Genomic DNA, 15,809 nt, shown 5'->3' on the forward strand with positions numbered 1-15,809 from the left:
TCGTGATGGGTGGAACTCAAATGTGGCGTGGATTACTTTATGCTCGCTGATTTCGCGTAGATAAGTGATAGATGAGAGGGCTTCCGGGTGGGTAGTCAGGATTAGATCTAGGATGTTTGCAACGCGGGTCGGTTCAGATACCACTGGAGTTAAGTTGAAGTTTAGGCAGACCACGATAAAATCATTCGCTTCCCTGTTGCCGACTGCTGTCTGTGTCTGCCAGTTGATTTCTGGAAAATTGAAGTCTCCAAAAAGAATGATATACGCTTTTGGGTATTTCCTTGTTAATTGGCTGGTCACGTCGTTAAGAATTCGAGAGAAATCGGAGTTGGTATTTGACGCTCTATAACAAACGCCCAGCAGTACGGTTTGGGGCGCAGCGCGACAAAGTAGCCATACTATCTCAAGGTCTGATGGAATATTAATAACTGTACACGAGAACTGATTGTTAACTGCGATGAAAACGCCTCCACCTCGAGCGGATGTGCGATCTTTGCGAAAAAGGTTAAAATTCGGTAAGTCAGCAAGAACTTCAGTATCGGTGATGCCATTAGTGAGCCATGTTTCGGTAAGTATCAGCAAGTTACTAGCAGATGAACAGACAAGATTGGAGATGATTTCGCGTTTCGGAAGAAAACTCCGCATGTTTGTGAAAATCGCCGAAAAGGAGAGACTAGGCTGGGGGGTGCCAGGTACATGAGCGGCTTGGAGCTGGCGGCGCAGCAACCGCTATGGTATCTCTTTTACAGATTGCGATGGTTCGTCGAAGATATATCGTCGGGAACCGATGAACAGGGTTTTGTATCGCAAAGAAAAACGGTTAGTCTTGCTTTTGCCAAATGTAACTAGGTGTTTGCGCACATTGCGAACGCGGCGTGAAAAATCTTCACCGATGGAGTAGTCAGTGTCCTTGAATTTGCGGCCATTAGCTAGAATTTCGTCCTGCGTTTTGAGAAGTGCGAATTTGGCAATAAACGAACGGCAGCGATCAGGTTCGTGGCGCCCAAGACGGTGAGTGCGGTCTATTGTTTTGGGGTCGAGGGTGATGTCCGAAAATTCGGAGCAATGGCGAATTAGTAGCTTTTCAGAGTCGGCCCACGTTTCAGATGGGTCAGGGTCCGGAATATTGTAGAATATGAGGTTGTTTCTTCGTGATTGGTTTTCTGCTTCGTCTATGCGATCCTCGAGATCACAGAGCTGGCGAGCTGCCTGGGTGGTGTGAGTGCTTAGGCCTTCTATCCCTGTGCGTAGTGACTGTATGGTTTGGTAATGACCTTCAAGAGCGCTGAGGTCTGTAACTTCCGCGAATAATGTCGACTTACCGGTGGACAATTTTTAAGTTCCGTAACTACAGTTTCGAGTGAGGCAGGGCCGGGGTTGGTCTCTATGTCGCCGGACAACAAAAGCAAGGAAATAATGACATCCGAACACTCAGTGACAATGGCAAGGCAGCACTGCGGGCTCGGCAGCTGTATCAAAAAGTAATCACTAGATTTCTTAGCGTAAAGACAACATGGCTTACTAACCTGCATGGCGAGGCAGAACGGGTTAAGCGACTGCATCGTGGCACAGCCACCGAGCCCACAAAGCGACGCCGGTGGCCGAAGCTGCTTAAAAGCTGGAGCGGAAGAGGATGTTGATGGCGATGGTGTTTCCAACTGTCTGTCGAGGGTGCAGTGCACTTGTGAGGTCAGCGCACGATCGGGCGAAGAGGTGATGGCGCAAGGCTGGCACATATCGGTTCGGTTGGGAGCGGGCGTCCATTCCGGCGAGATCTCCGGTGGACAGGCAGGCAGAGGGGCGGGGAAAAGCATGGTAATCCAGAAGGAAGCGATCACCTGCATGGCGAGGCAGAACGGGTTAAGCGACTGCATCGTGGCATAGCCACCGAGCCCACCAAGCGAACTTGTATGATTATTTTAATTTTTTCCTTCAAGCCCAGCTTTCCGGGACATGGTCATTTAGTTCGTCAAACTGCCACCACTGGGCGCTTCACCCTGAACTCGTCCTCTCTCTCTTTTTTTCCCTTTCCTGCCTCGCATAGCCGCACGCGAGCAGACGGGAGGGAACACCGCGGAGGGATGGATGGTTGGGTTAACCTTTGTTGGGAATATCTTCAACGCTGTCGGAGAAGGGGGGAGCAGGAAGGGCTCTGCGGGCGAAAGAAAAGTATCAGTGAGGCGTGCAGCCTTCTCTGCGCCTGACGAACGCACGCTGAGAAGAGAAAGAGGGGACGGAAAAGGCAAGGTGTTTGACGGGCTTGTTGAATCTCTCGAGGGGGCGAGCATGCTTTCTGCGATTCTTTCTGACGAGTTGTAAGGTTTCTAAAAGGTGCCTCCAGGATGTAGAGAAAAGAAAAGGTACATCCCGGTAGAAACATGACGCAGTGGTACACAGAGTGCCGTGTCTCTCCGGAGCCGTATTTTGCACTACACGCGCGCTATGCTACACATACGCACGCACCCACGCATGAACGCAATGTGGAGCACTGAAAGCACACGTAGCGTGCGTCTGCATATCTGCGCCGTGTCATGTGGCCGATTGAGCAATTATCGCACTGGCAATATGCGCTGAATTTTGAGAAAACAACTGCAATTGCAAAATGAAGAAACAAGACTGTAAGAGAAATATTGTTAGTCTTCTTTGTGGTGGCAGTGACTGAGGAATAAGTGAGCACGCTGTCTGCCTCATCGACCAAGTAAAATTATAGTAACATAAATCAGTGAGTGAAGGAAAACGAGGAATTCGCTTCCTACATTCCGGCCATGCGATGAGGTGATATATTTTGTTTTTGTGCGATGGTGTTCACTTGTGGCCATGAGTGCATTGTTCCAGCGCATATTAATACAGGCATGCATTTCGAGGCTACACCTTCCACTTGACGCAACAAGTCACCCGAAAAAAAAGTACATCTGGAATAATTTTAAGGCGGAAGCCTTTAATGTCTCATCGTTGTAAGCAGCAGTTGTCGACAGAAAATGTCACGCTTTTCAATTGGTGGAAACGGTCGTGACGTCACAGTGCGCGAATTTCAAACCATGCAACCAATTGAAGGGATCGTATAGTGATGCTCCAAGTAAGTGGGACTGAGCTTAGTTAATTGATTAATTACCGAATTAGCCTAATTAGCTTTACTAGTCAGGCCATATAAATAAAAAAACCGATTAAGAAATTGGTCGAGCTCAGGAATCGAACCCCGGTCTTCGGCGTGAGAGACGAGCATGCTATCCACTCTTTTTTTTTCTTTATTGCCTTCAAAGGCGTGGGAATACAGTGCATTACAACATATGTGACTATTTACATGGCTATTTACATGGCTACAGCACTCCTCCCTTCCAGCGACCAGTCCAACTTCTTCAGTTGGGATAGATTCTGGAAAAGGGATACAATTTCTTCGTCAAAACCTCGGTCTTTTAACACATCGTAAATTTTCAGGACACTCTCAACAAAATATTGATACACAGATCCGGCTCCAGGATCGCAATGGCGATATGCCATGGCACTACGCCACACAGCATGCAAGCCAAGTAGAAAAATGGTGTCATATGGAGCTCCATCGTCTTCGACAGGCAGAAACCTAATGCCGTGCGGAGTGAGCGGCAAATCTTTCTTTATGGTTCGCTGCAACACGTCCCAAAAGAAGATTGCATTATTACAGTCGACAGAAACATGGTCAATTGTTTCCTCCTTCCTACACAGAAGGCGATGGGTGCCCCACGGGACGTACATGTCTCTTTCATGTAACCAGCTTTTAACAGGTAAGGTACCTGTGTGCAGCTGAAAGAAGAAAGTTTTTGCTGAAGGCGTTACCCACATTCTTCTTACCCTCTTTAACACATTTTGTCCCGGTGAAGCCCCAAATGCCGACCGATACAAGGGAGCGGGAAAAATGACGTGTAATAAGTCTTTCTTAAGTTGCCTTTTCTTCACAGTTTGTCAAATATTCTCTGGTAAAACGGGTGGCAAGGAATCGATAAGATGCGACAACCTCACGAAGGTAACGAGAAACACTGTAGCGACCACCTCCGGTAGAGGAGATTACAAAGTCTGGGAGTGCATTTGGCAACATAAACTGAACAAAACACTGGAGGAAAGGGTTTCTTCTTTCGCGGAGAAACATGAAGCGCATGACCAACTGGCTTAAAAACAAGTGAGAGAGGGAGAGACCCCCCTCGGCGACTCGCCGAAAAAGATTCGTTCGGGAGGTTCTCTCCCAACTGGACTGCCATATAAATGTCGCAAAGATGCGATGGAACTTCTGTATATTCACCCGTGTACACTACAACACCTGCAAGATGTACATTACCTTTGCTGCTAGAAAAACATTGCATACCGTGGCACGCGCGAACACTGAAAGGTCGCGCCCACGCCATTTAGATGTAATCTCTCTCATTTCACCGGCCTTCTTGCTCCAGACCGAATCGCTTTCACGATAGCAATCAAGAGGCACCCCAAGATATGTGCTCGGTGTAGTGGACCAGTGAACATTTTCAAATACATCTGGAGTCATGTCCCATGCGCCATGCCACAAACCAATGCACTTATCTATGTTTAACATGCTCCCACTCTGGGCACAAAAATCTTGTGTTGTTTTCAGTACAGCCGTAATGCTTTCCCTGTCCGATGCAAAAAAGGCAACGTCATCCGCGTAAGCAAGCACACGAACTTCACACGAGTGGAAGCCAAAACCGCGTATTTCTTCATTCTGCAAAATTTTCTGGCAGAGTGGTTCAAGGAACAGTGAGAACAACAGCGGCGACAATGGACAACCTTGGCGTACAGATGAGCGTACATCAATACGGCGCGACAGTTCACCATTTATGACAAGATTTGTGGTGCAGTTTCTGTAAGCCATTTTTACACCATCGCGTATAACTTTACCAACACCAACATAGTCCAAGAAATCAAAGAGGATGTCATGTGGCACCCTGTCAAATGCCTTAGCGAGATCAATCTGCAGCATGGCTACCTGCAGGGATTCGCTATCACAAAGTTCTAAAACACTCCTGGCCACATGGATGTTCGTGTGTATCGTCCTGTTTTTAATACCAAATGTTTGATGGGGGCCGATTAAATCCTGGATTACAGCCTGCAGTTGTCTCGCCAACACCTTCATCAGCACCTTGTAGTCTACGTTTGTTAGTGTGATTGGTCTGTATCCTGTGACCGTGCGAAGTTTGACTTCCTCTTTGCTTTTCGGAATCAAAACTGTGTGAGCGCGCGTAAAAGAGGGCGGCAATAATGCACACTCGAATGACTCCACGAATACCCCATGCAAGGCCACAGCGACACCAGGTTTAAACTCTTTGTAAAAAGCGGCACTCAGTCCATCTGGACCTGGCGATTTTCCAAGGTTTAGTTCGTCGATGGCTCTTTCGACTTCACCAACGGTGATATCTCTTTCGAGTGCCGTTGTAGTATCAAGGTCCAGCCTAGGCATTACTGTGAAAAAACCTTCTTCAATCCCCGGTTTATCGGGTAATCTGTGGCCGAACAGTTACGTGTAGTAATCCTCAAAGGCGTTCTTAATACCAGCTTGGTGGTACGTTGTTTTCCCCTTGTAATCTATCTCTAATATCTCTTTAGCTCTAGCATATGCTTTTTCGTCTGATAAGGCACGCTTAGTTGGAGCCTCACCCGCCAGTAGCTTTTCTCCCCGTGCATGTATAATTGCTCCTCTATACTTATTTTCGTCTAGTTTCTCAAGCTTTCTTTTTATTGCTAGTATTTCCTGTCCGAACCCGCCGGGGAGTTGGGCTTCTATTTGAAGCAGGGCTTCTAGCTCCTGTCTGAGGCTTTTCTCTTCCTTCTGCGCATTACGCTTCAACTCGCCCCCTCTTTCTATTGCTTTCATTTTAACCTTTTGCTTAAAGGTTTCCCATCGTTCAGTTATGGTCCTTCCGTGTGATGTTAAAAGTGCGTGTAATTCTTCCTTCGTTCCCAAAACAAACGCGTCATCATTCAACAAATCCGCGTTGAGTTTCCACAAGCCCCATTCAACCTTCTTCCTTTTCTTTCTACCTAATGATACCATAACCAAACTGTGGTCACTAAAGGAAACTGGCTCCACCACATAGTCCTCACAGTTAGGAGCAAGTGGTGACGATATATAAACACGATCCAATCTAGCATGGCTAGATCCTTGATAATGAGTGAAATGTTGACGCTTGCCACCTCTTGCCAAATAGGCCCCATCCAGCAAGTCTACCTGATTTATAAGGTCTGACAGATATACCGCACTTGCATCTCTGCAGGTGTTGGCTGGCGTTCTGTCCTCCATTTCGCATACACAGTTGAAGTCGCCCATAACAAGGAGATGCCTGCTGCATTTAAACAAGTCAGCAAGGTTTTCAAAAAAACCCAGTCTCTCTTTAGCTTTTGTCGGCGCATAGATGCACAAAGCACGAACATCTAAATCTCCGTGTTTAAAGTCACATATGACATAATGTCCCTCCAAACAACTAGTGAAACTTTCTATCACAAACCCAGCCGATTTCCTCAAAAACAAACAGCAACCGGCCGATGTCCCAACAGAATGGCTGACGCACACATCATAAAGACCACGGAACGGGCTCACCATGCAGTCAGTGCGGCCCTCGCTCTCCACTTTTGTCTCCTGTACCTCGACTACATCCAGCTCCCTTTCCGCCATTAGCCTTTTTAGTTGGTACTGCTTCCTCTTACTTCCGAGGCCGCGCGCGTTCAGTGTGGCTAGCCGGAGAGGCGCGAGCACAGGAGCCATTGTGAAAGCGAGGGCTCACCCAAAGCAAGGCGATCACTCGCCTGCACAACTCCTGCTCGGCTCCAGGGAAGGGTCGCCGTCGACGCGCGACAGCGATGACGCACGGGAAGGGCGCACATATTTCCCTTTCTTCCCTCTTGCAACCTTCCATTCCTTCTCGAGGTGGTTGAGCCGCTGCTCCCCCACTGTACCCTCCGCCTTCTCCAGGCGCCTCTTTGTCGACGCTGGCTGGGCGTCCATGGCGTCTGTGGTGTCGGTGTCGTTTTTCCCGGAAACCTGTGCTTTGGCTCCTTGAATTCCGCTGTTCGAAGCTTCGTTTCGTGGGGCAGCTGCGGCGCTCCCCGGCTGTTGACCTTGGCTCGCTGCTGGCTCCTTCACCGCAGCCGTGCTTGCCTGAATTTTCCCTTCCTCGTTAGGCAAGACTTCGGCTGGCGCTTTATCCTCGCCGCTCGCTGTTTGCACTGTACTGCCTTTTGCCCTATCTTCCGAGGAAGCTGCCTTCTCCGCCTCCTCTTCGTCCATCAGGTGGCTGGTCTCCTCAGCCACCCTGGTTGCCCCGGCTACGACGGCGTACGTACGAACGCAATTCATGCGTTCATGTCCAAACGCGCGACATTTGCTGCATCTTGGCGTCTGGCACTCCCGGCGAATGTGGCCCTTTAGTTTGCACCGCAGACAAGTCGGCGCCCTACCGGGCACGACGACGAGTGCAGGGCCGTCGGCTAGTTTGAAAAGGTCCGGGAGGGAATCCGGGGTGACGCCTTCCTTGAGAACAATGCGAACAACACGGGTCGTCGATTCCGCAAGCTCGAAACCACTCGCATGCCATTCTTCCAAGCGGATGTCGATCACCTCCCCAAACTCACTCAGGATCTTTCGAAGGGTCTCATCCGGCACGTAGAAAGGAACCCAGTGGATCTTCGCGGTTATCTCTCTACGTACCGGATCGATGACGGCACAGTACCGCCCCTTCACCTCCAAACCACCGGCTTGCACCAGCGCGTCCTTGGCCTCTTGAGTGCGCAGCTTGATCAGCCACACGTGTCCCATCTGGTACGGGCCAATTCCTGCCACGGCCTTCAAAACACCAGTTTCTTCGAGCGGCGTCCGAAAATCCTCGATCTTATAAGGCCTGCCATCCACGTCGCAATGCAGAAACACGCAATCCTTCACGCCTTCGTGCGAAGGCAGCGACGGTAGCACGAACCTGTACCCCTCGGGGGGGGGTGATTGGCGCGCGTACCCCGGCCGTCGCCGGTGAAAGGACCTCGCATGGAGAGAGCCATGCCGCGTCCGCTCCCCTCGAAAGCCGGAGGCGGACTCGAGCATGCTATCCACTCCGCCATGCCAGCTCGATGGTTTGGAATGAACAAAGGCGCGTCTAGTGAATACGGTGTCTTCACTCACTCTCATCCTCCTCCATTCCCTTCCGGCGAGGTTTAGGTGTCCACCGACAAATGAGAGACAGATACATTTCCTTTCCTCAAAAACCAATTTACCGACGAGCGACGCGTAGAACCGAATGGGCGATGGCGTTCTATGGACTCCTTGGCAGCGTTGCAAGACACTGTCGCGTTCCACACTTAGGGGCGAAGCTTAACATCTTAACCACACATCAGTGACCACACTTTAGGTCAAAAAAGTGCCCCCCCCCCTGAATTTTGTGAGACAGTTACTGCGTAATTTCCTTTCCTCAAATAAAATTCATTTTCTTCATTACGGCTCCTCTTTATCTATCTTCTTTCACTCCCAATTCCTCCCTTCCTCTACGGTGCGGTTCAGGTGTCCACCGAGATGACAGAGAATTACTGCGCCATTTCCTTTCCTCAAAAAGCGTTGCGTTCAAAGGGTAAGGCATCGCGCCGAACGGGTGGTGGCGTTCCGTGGACTCCCTGGCAGCGCTACAACGCGCTGTCGCGTTCCACTCCTAAAGGCGAAGCTTAAGCGTCATTAATTAGCAGTTAATTAGTGTTCAGGCATTAATCAGTAATTAACCAATAATTAGTGATTTGTCATCACTTAGTAATTAGTACTCAATTATATGTGACGCCACCAGTGCCACAGAAACAGCGAAGGTGGGGCGGAAAACGCTTCCGCCTCTACCCACTTTAGACAGTCAAAGTGCCCGCTGAATTTTTAAGCTTCATCGTGTTTCTAACTTTTAAGTGAGCAACCATAAAAGCGTGTGGCTTTGTAAACAGCCCGACTATCCCCTTAGGTCACGAGTGCATGTCTCTAGAAGGCTTTTATACCACCAAAAATTAGCGCTCTACGCTGAGCAGCGGGAAGCGACCCCTTCAAGGCACAAAAGCAACACGAAAAGACTAGCAATGGAGCCAAGAGACATAAACACTAAATATATGGTCTAGGCTCTACAGAAAAGCGGATTTGGCGACATGAATGGGAACAGAGGAGGAAGGAGTAGTCCGAAGAGGCGCACCTTCGCCTGGTGCCACAAACGCCACGATGAAGCGCGGTAAAGAGGCGCCGAGATCACCTGTGCAAAGAGCGACCGAAAGCGGAGAAGCGACAATCATTTCATGCAGTAGCGTTTCCAGCATGTAGTCTAGCCAAGCCATCACCTCACACCCTTGGACACTTGGCCATAGAAGCCAGAACACTAAATGAGGTTTCTCTTGAAGTTTCGCTCACGTGGAAGGCGTCCTGGGAGACAGCACGAAATGCAAGCGCAACTAGACAAATTCATAAAGGTTTCTGTAGTGACAACGCTCGACATCTATACATTGCTACAAAACACGGCCCACTACGCATGCATTACTGCAATCTGGTAGTCCAGGTGTAACACGGATTGGAACAGTTTTTAATGCGAGAGCATTTTTCTCCTGCCACGCTGGAGCATATAGTGCCACTTTCAGCAAGCGAAATTCGCTTAAAGTGTCATCTGAGCACTGCCACACGATGAGCCTTAGTGACACTCGCTGCAGAACGCACTTTCCTCGTAGCAAGTTTGGTGGGCGCACTCCACTTGGTTCGGCAAGGCGAGTGTGTAGCCGCCACAGCAGTTCTCCGGCAATCAAAAATTTGTTTTGAGAATTAAAAACCTCCATCTTATTTTCTTGATTGGGCCTTTCAATGAAAGCTTGTTTTTGGCCCCGGCGCGGTGGCTAAGTGGCTACAGCGCTCGGCTGCTGACCCGAAAGACGCGGGTTTGATCCCGGCTGCGGCGGCCGAATTTCGATGAAGGCGAAATTGTAGAGGCTCGTGTGCTGTGAGATGTCAGTGCACGTTAAAGAACCCCAGGTGGTCGAAATTTCCGGAGCCCTTCACTACGGCGTCCCTCATAGCCTGAGTTGCTTTGGGACGTTAAACCCCAATAAAAAAAAGCTTGTTTTGAGTCATCTGCAAATAAAAACAATGCGCATGCACACAGCTACTCTCGCTTTGCAGACGACGGCGACCCCCTTCCGCGTAGGCCTAATGAGCCCACAGGGTGTGTGTACGCAATTTCAGCGATTGTGGAGAGCGAATTCTCAAGTTTCAACGAACCCAAATGGACAGCGAGTGTAGTTTTGCCAACGGTGACCTGAAATCGACGGTCGCTTACATTACAGGACGCACATTCACTGAACGGGAAGCGCCGGCGGGACTCGGACTGCCGCTCAATGTTTTAAGTTGCCAAGAGCAGTCGCTGCCGCCGCTTGTGGATAACAAATAAGGCCGTTTCAATGAATGCGAACGGTCATCGAATATGCTTCTGCGTAAACTGATTCAAAATGAGATATTCGTCTCATCAGAGAAAGCTGGGACGATTAAGGAGAAGCGCCGGTCCTACGCGATGTCAGAAAGTGTATCCCAGGCGCGCAGTCGCATCGGCGCTTCCTACAGTGTTGTCGCACTTTGTAAACAAGGAAGGGTACAACCGTTAAAATAATGAGATTAATTAAGATAACTAATGCGCAGCTCGCGATGCGATGGCTACGGCTGTTGGTCAGTGCGGCTGGTGAGGGCTGTGTTTGAGCTTCTGAGGCATCGCAAAATCTCGAATGAATTCGCAGAGATACATTGACTGGAATGTATCTCAGCTGAATGCTATTAAAAAATTTCTCCAGGATCAAAATGTGGCAGTCGAGTCGAATGACATTCAGTTGGAAAGCATCCTAAACTCCCTTGTAGCAGGGCACGAATCATGATGTTTTTTGTTGTTAACATTTATTCAGATGTGGAAATAAATGTGAAAATTGACTCGAAGTGATTACATTTCCGAAAGAAACGTATTTTTTAGGTATTTACGCGAAAAAAATGAATTTCTCAAAGGTAATCCAACATCCCTCGCCACTGCCATCATTTCCAAATGACGCTCCTTTTGCCATGTGACACCGCGCACCCAAAGTGTTATTCGTTCAAGAGAAGTGCACTTCGTGAAAGTGTCACTATGTGACAAGGCATTTGGCTCGTTATGCGAAAACCTCGACGTAGCCAGAAAGGCATGGCAGGCAGGCACGCGTGGCAGAGACGCCGCACGCGAGTGACGTCATCATCATCAATGGGACTCTCCCCTTCTGAGAAGGGCAAGACGACTTCCGTGTTCAATGGAAACAGGTTTGGGGCGCCCCACCGCATTCCTGGGAACACTCACTCGTCTAACAAAGCAAACCAGGCTCAAGATGGGAGCTGCTGGCCCCTCTGCCCAGGCACTGGGCGAGATGCCATTGTACCGCCTGACTTGGATGTGGTACATGTAAACAATGGCGTTCCGTCTGTTCCCTCTGCGTCTTTGTTGTTTTAGCGCTTCAAAAAATGTCAAATCTGCACCAACTAGCCCGATCCGCTACCCTTCTGAGCTGAGGAGAACATGTTTCCTCACGAGGTCGCCGCCGGCAAAGAGCGGAGCGGCTCGCGAAACGTCCGCGAGCTATCCCGGTGCCGAGCAGAAGAGAGCCCGTCGCTCCCCGCGAGCGCGCAGCAAAACGCCGTCCGTGGCGCTGGTGTCGCTGCGACGCGAGCACCCTCCCCTGTTATTTAAACACAACTAAGGGAAGTGTGTTGCGGGGAAGCTAACCACAAGGAACTAGTGCGTTGCGGGAAAGCGAACGCAGGGGACGAAGGCATCTCCACATCCCCCCAACCTTAAATAGACCCCCGCTCCTGCAAGTTACATGCTATGGAGGAGTCTCCTGGTCTTCATGCACTTGAGGCAGGCCGTGCAGCGGAGGTCACGCCGACAGCGTGCACGCAGTCTTCCGCGGTATTCCGAAGGCGGCGTGAAGGTCTCCGCTGGGGCGACTCGCATGGCCCGCGGACTGCGTGTCCGCAGGCCCGCGAAGAGGAGGGCCGGTTGACCACTGCAGGCCAGGATTCTGCAGTAGTCGCCAGGGTAACAGCAGTCGGAGGTGGCTGCTGTCTGGTCTCGCCACGGTTGCCCCGGATGGATGCGCGAACAAAGCCCTTTCTTGAGTTGAACGAGAATGCTCAGTTCATGCGAGGTTACAAAAAAAAAACGGGTGGGGCAGCAAAGTGCGCCCCCTCTAACACCACGGTCCGGTGGTCGTGTCACTTTTGACAAGGTGCGGGCAGCTAATGAAAAGCCTTAGGCCTCACTACCATAGTGACGGTCGACGACCCCCAACAAAAGAAAGAACCGAGACGGGTTTCGTGCGCGCAGCCGCGAGGAGACATCAGCTTTGTGGAGTGGTCCTTACCTGCTCACTGCACGAAGCAGCTTCTGAGCGGCCGGCGCCCACCGTATCGGACGGTGTCGGAGCGCTCGGTGCCGAGCTGCAATACCAGCGAGCTCGTAGCGGCACCCGTGGCCCCAGGCCACCCGGCTCCAGGAGCCGCGACTCCCAGAGTCGAAAAAGAGACAGCGAGAAAATATGTACAGAAAACTCGGACCACCCACGCGGCTTCCGTACTCACTCGCTTCGGGCTCGGCGACTCCGCGGGCGCTAGGCCTCGCGCTCCCTCGATGCGGACCAAGTGGTTCTTGAAGCAACTCCAGGAAGAAAAACATGACAAAAAAAAAACATGCTGAGCATGTCGAAAAGTTCAAACATGCTGCAGCGCAATACACCCCGCACTCAAGAAAGCATGCCGCAGGTCCTACCGATCAAAATTCACAATAGGCCTACCACTTGTCAAATCCGGACAAAGAGCGTTCCTCGAACCGAACAGACAGTCGTCCAATGTTCCAAGAGCAGGCCCCACTTTGGGCTGCCAGATATGGGGTTGAAAATTGGGGAGATATAATCCGTTTTCCCCGTTTAACCGCGGCTGACACAGTTCAAAACCGCGCGGACCCCACCCCGTGGTCGCGAGCGCTACCGAGCGCACGCCAACCACGGCGGGCCGTGCTCTGCGGGAACAAAGGAACGACACACTGGCTGACACAAAGAAGGCATTTATTGCTATAACAACAATAACGCCAGCTAGCAACAAAATACACTAAGGAATCGAGGATGTCCGACTCACTAGCACGGTTACGAGCGAAGGTTCGCCCTCGGTAGGGCAGAGGGAATATCTCCGAGGCCGGACGGGACGAGCTGAGGGGAACATGTTTCCACACGACAAGCAGAAGAGAGCCCGTCGCTCCCCGCGAGCGCGCAGCAAAACGCCGTCCGTGGCGCTGGTGTAGCTGCGACGCGAGCGCCCTCCCCTGTTAGTTAAACACAGCTAAGGGGAGTGCATTGCGGGAAAACTAACCACAGGAAACTAGTGCGTTGCGGGAAAGCAAACGCAGGGGACGAAGGTGTCCCCACAAGGTGCATCGATGAGAAATAGCTGGTGTTGCACAGCCGGTCCAGAGTGTCATCGATGCGGGGGAGGGGGTAGACGTCCTTCTTTGTGATGTTCAAGCGGTGGTAATCAACGCAGAGTCGATGTGCGCCGTCTTTCTTTCTCACTTGGAAAAAATTGCCGACGATTAGGAGATCCGTCATGGCTGCCGAGAGGTGCGGACGTGTGTCGCATTGCCTCCGCAGTTTTTGACCATTCCGAACCGTACCAATCCACAGCGCCACCAGATTTTATTTGGAGCTGAAAGAACTCACAAGCTGCCCCACCTGGACACCAGGTTCCGAACGGTAGGACCAAATTTTGGCTCCTCATCGGACTTGACTCTGCGATTCGGACGGCGTCTCGCCGAGCCTACCGGCAGGGCATCTTCGCCTACGGGAATACATGGGCCAGTAGGCCTGACAAGGCAGCGGTGGTGCGGCCTGAAATCGACCCCGCTCTGCGAACGACACATTCGATCAGACCATGGAAGGATTGCCCCAAAACTTACCGGACGCCCAGGAGATGGATGAGGACGACCTCAACACCACTGACTCCGAGAGCCCGGTGAGCAACGCTGACGCGGCGTCCGCCACGCAGGAGCCGCCCAACCCTTACAACAACGACGCCAGCTGGGAATTGGCATTGTCCAAACGCCAGAAGAAACTCCAGAGGAAAAGCAGACGGATCGCTGCGGGGAACAATTCGACCACCCAAAACAACCCCGGCGAAGACAACTCAACTCAACTCACCCCAACCGACGGAGGGCCAGCCGCCGCCGGCAGAAACGCCAACGGACAAGGAACAGGACACCAGCCAAGGCGCAGGCTGCCTCCGCTCCCTAAGAACGATTTCAAAATTATCATTCGACCGAAGAAAGGACTTGCTGTCAGACAGCTTCACACCCACCAGGTAGCCCGCGCTGTAGTTGCAGCGTGCAACCAACAATGCAAAGACGAAGATTTCATCATATGGCTCCGGCCAGGATCTAACATCATTATCGTAAGCACCCCACATGAATCAGCTGCCCAACTCGTGAGACGCATTACCAGCCTCACCTTTGCGGGACGCGCATTTGAGATGAACACCTACGTGGCCGCGCCGGACGATGTCCAACGTGGCGTGATACATGGAATTGATCCCGGGACGACACCGGAAGAACTCAAGGCCCATTTACGAGTGCGCACCCAAGGAGTCACCATACTCAGCGCCCGGATGTTAGGAAAAACCAAGACGGCCGTCATCACCTTTGACGGTCCCATTGTCCCAAAATATGTTATCTACTACGGGGGCGAGACGGCATGCTACCCGTACCGCCCCACGAGACAAGTGTGTTATGTGTGTTTCCAGCAAGGCCACCGCTCCGACGTGTGCCCCACACCTAATGTGCGCGCGTGTAGCCAGTGCGGAACGCAAAACCCGCCGACTGGACATTCCTGCACTCCAAAGTGCGTAATTTGTGGTGAGGCCCACCCTACCGGGTCGAAGGACTGCCGCGAACGACTCAAGAAAGTCAGAAGGCAGCAAACCAAGACCGCCCTCAGCAACGCTACAGGTGAAAACGCCAGCAACAGCGGCGGACGCGACAGCAGACGCCGCAGCCGCGGTGACCGCAGCAGACGGCCGCGGTGGTTCAGCTCGGAGGGAGACACATCACGGAGCCGCTCGGGATCCCGCTCATCACGGCATCGCTCGCGGTCCCATTCGTTTCCCCCCCTGCCACCCCCTGCGGGGACGAATGCCGGGAACCAGCACCGGAAGAACGAAGACACCGGGTCCGCCCAGAAAAGCAGCAACAAGGTGAGCTGGAGAGCCGATGCTCCCGGGTTTGCTCCACATTCGGGTGGGACTGGTAACAAATTCAACACCAATACAAACAACGCAAACAACCGTGACCTTGAACATGGAGACGCAGAGAAAGCAGCACTTAAGCGCGAACTAGAACTTGCTCGCGTTAAACAGAATGAGTTGGAACGCCAAATTGCGGAACTCACAAAGATAGTTCAAGACCTAAAATCCAACTGCCACCCGCTGTCGAACGCTACACAAACGAACTCCTCGTTGCAGATGAGCGATGAGGAACGCTCAAACTTCAAAGCGGAAATACAACAGATGATGCAACAAATGGTGCAACAAATGATGCAACAGACAATGCATCAGGTACAAGGACAACTAGCAGAGCTACGGAGTGCTTTCCGCAAACAAAAACACACAGAGAACATTAAGGAAAAGGCCTACAACCGTCCTGCGTTAGCAGCTCTCGCCAATCCATCTACTTCCCAGGGAACGGGCAATTGCACAAGCTCAAGAACCTAAATCATGGCTAACACGAACC

General features: G+C 51.4%; 1 protein-coding gene and 1 pseudogene across 1 annotated transcript; both read right to left on the minus strand.

Annotated features, from left to right (window-relative positions):
- Nucleotides 1-729: 729 nt before the first annotated feature.
- Nucleotides 730-1,898, minus strand: LOC149326231 (uncharacterized; annotated as a pseudogene).
- Nucleotides 1,899-6,775: 4,877 nt separating this feature from the next.
- Nucleotides 6,776-7,940, minus strand: LOC149326232 (uncharacterized). Its single transcript, XM_089564508.1, has one exon. It carries the CDS (start codon nucleotides 7,790-7,792, stop codon nucleotides 6,776-6,778), a length of 1,017 nt encoding a protein of 338 aa, XP_089420634.1. The 5' UTR covers nucleotides 7,793-7,940.
- Nucleotides 7,941-15,809: the final 7,869 nt, after the last annotated feature.

Source organism: Amblyomma mixtum, chromosome 10 (genome assembly GCF_055824585.1).
Source record: "Amblyomma mixtum isolate Tamu chromosome 10, ASM5582458v1, whole genome shotgun sequence".
NCBI lineage: Eukaryota > Metazoa > Arthropoda > Arachnida > Ixodida > Ixodidae > Amblyomma > Amblyomma mixtum.

Bases quoted from the DNA above. Each gene is read 5' to 3' on its own strand.
- LOC149326232 (XM_089564508.1), bottom strand. From the start codon at position 7,792: ATGGGACACGTGTGGCTGATCAAGCTGCGCACTCAAGAGGCCAAGGAC.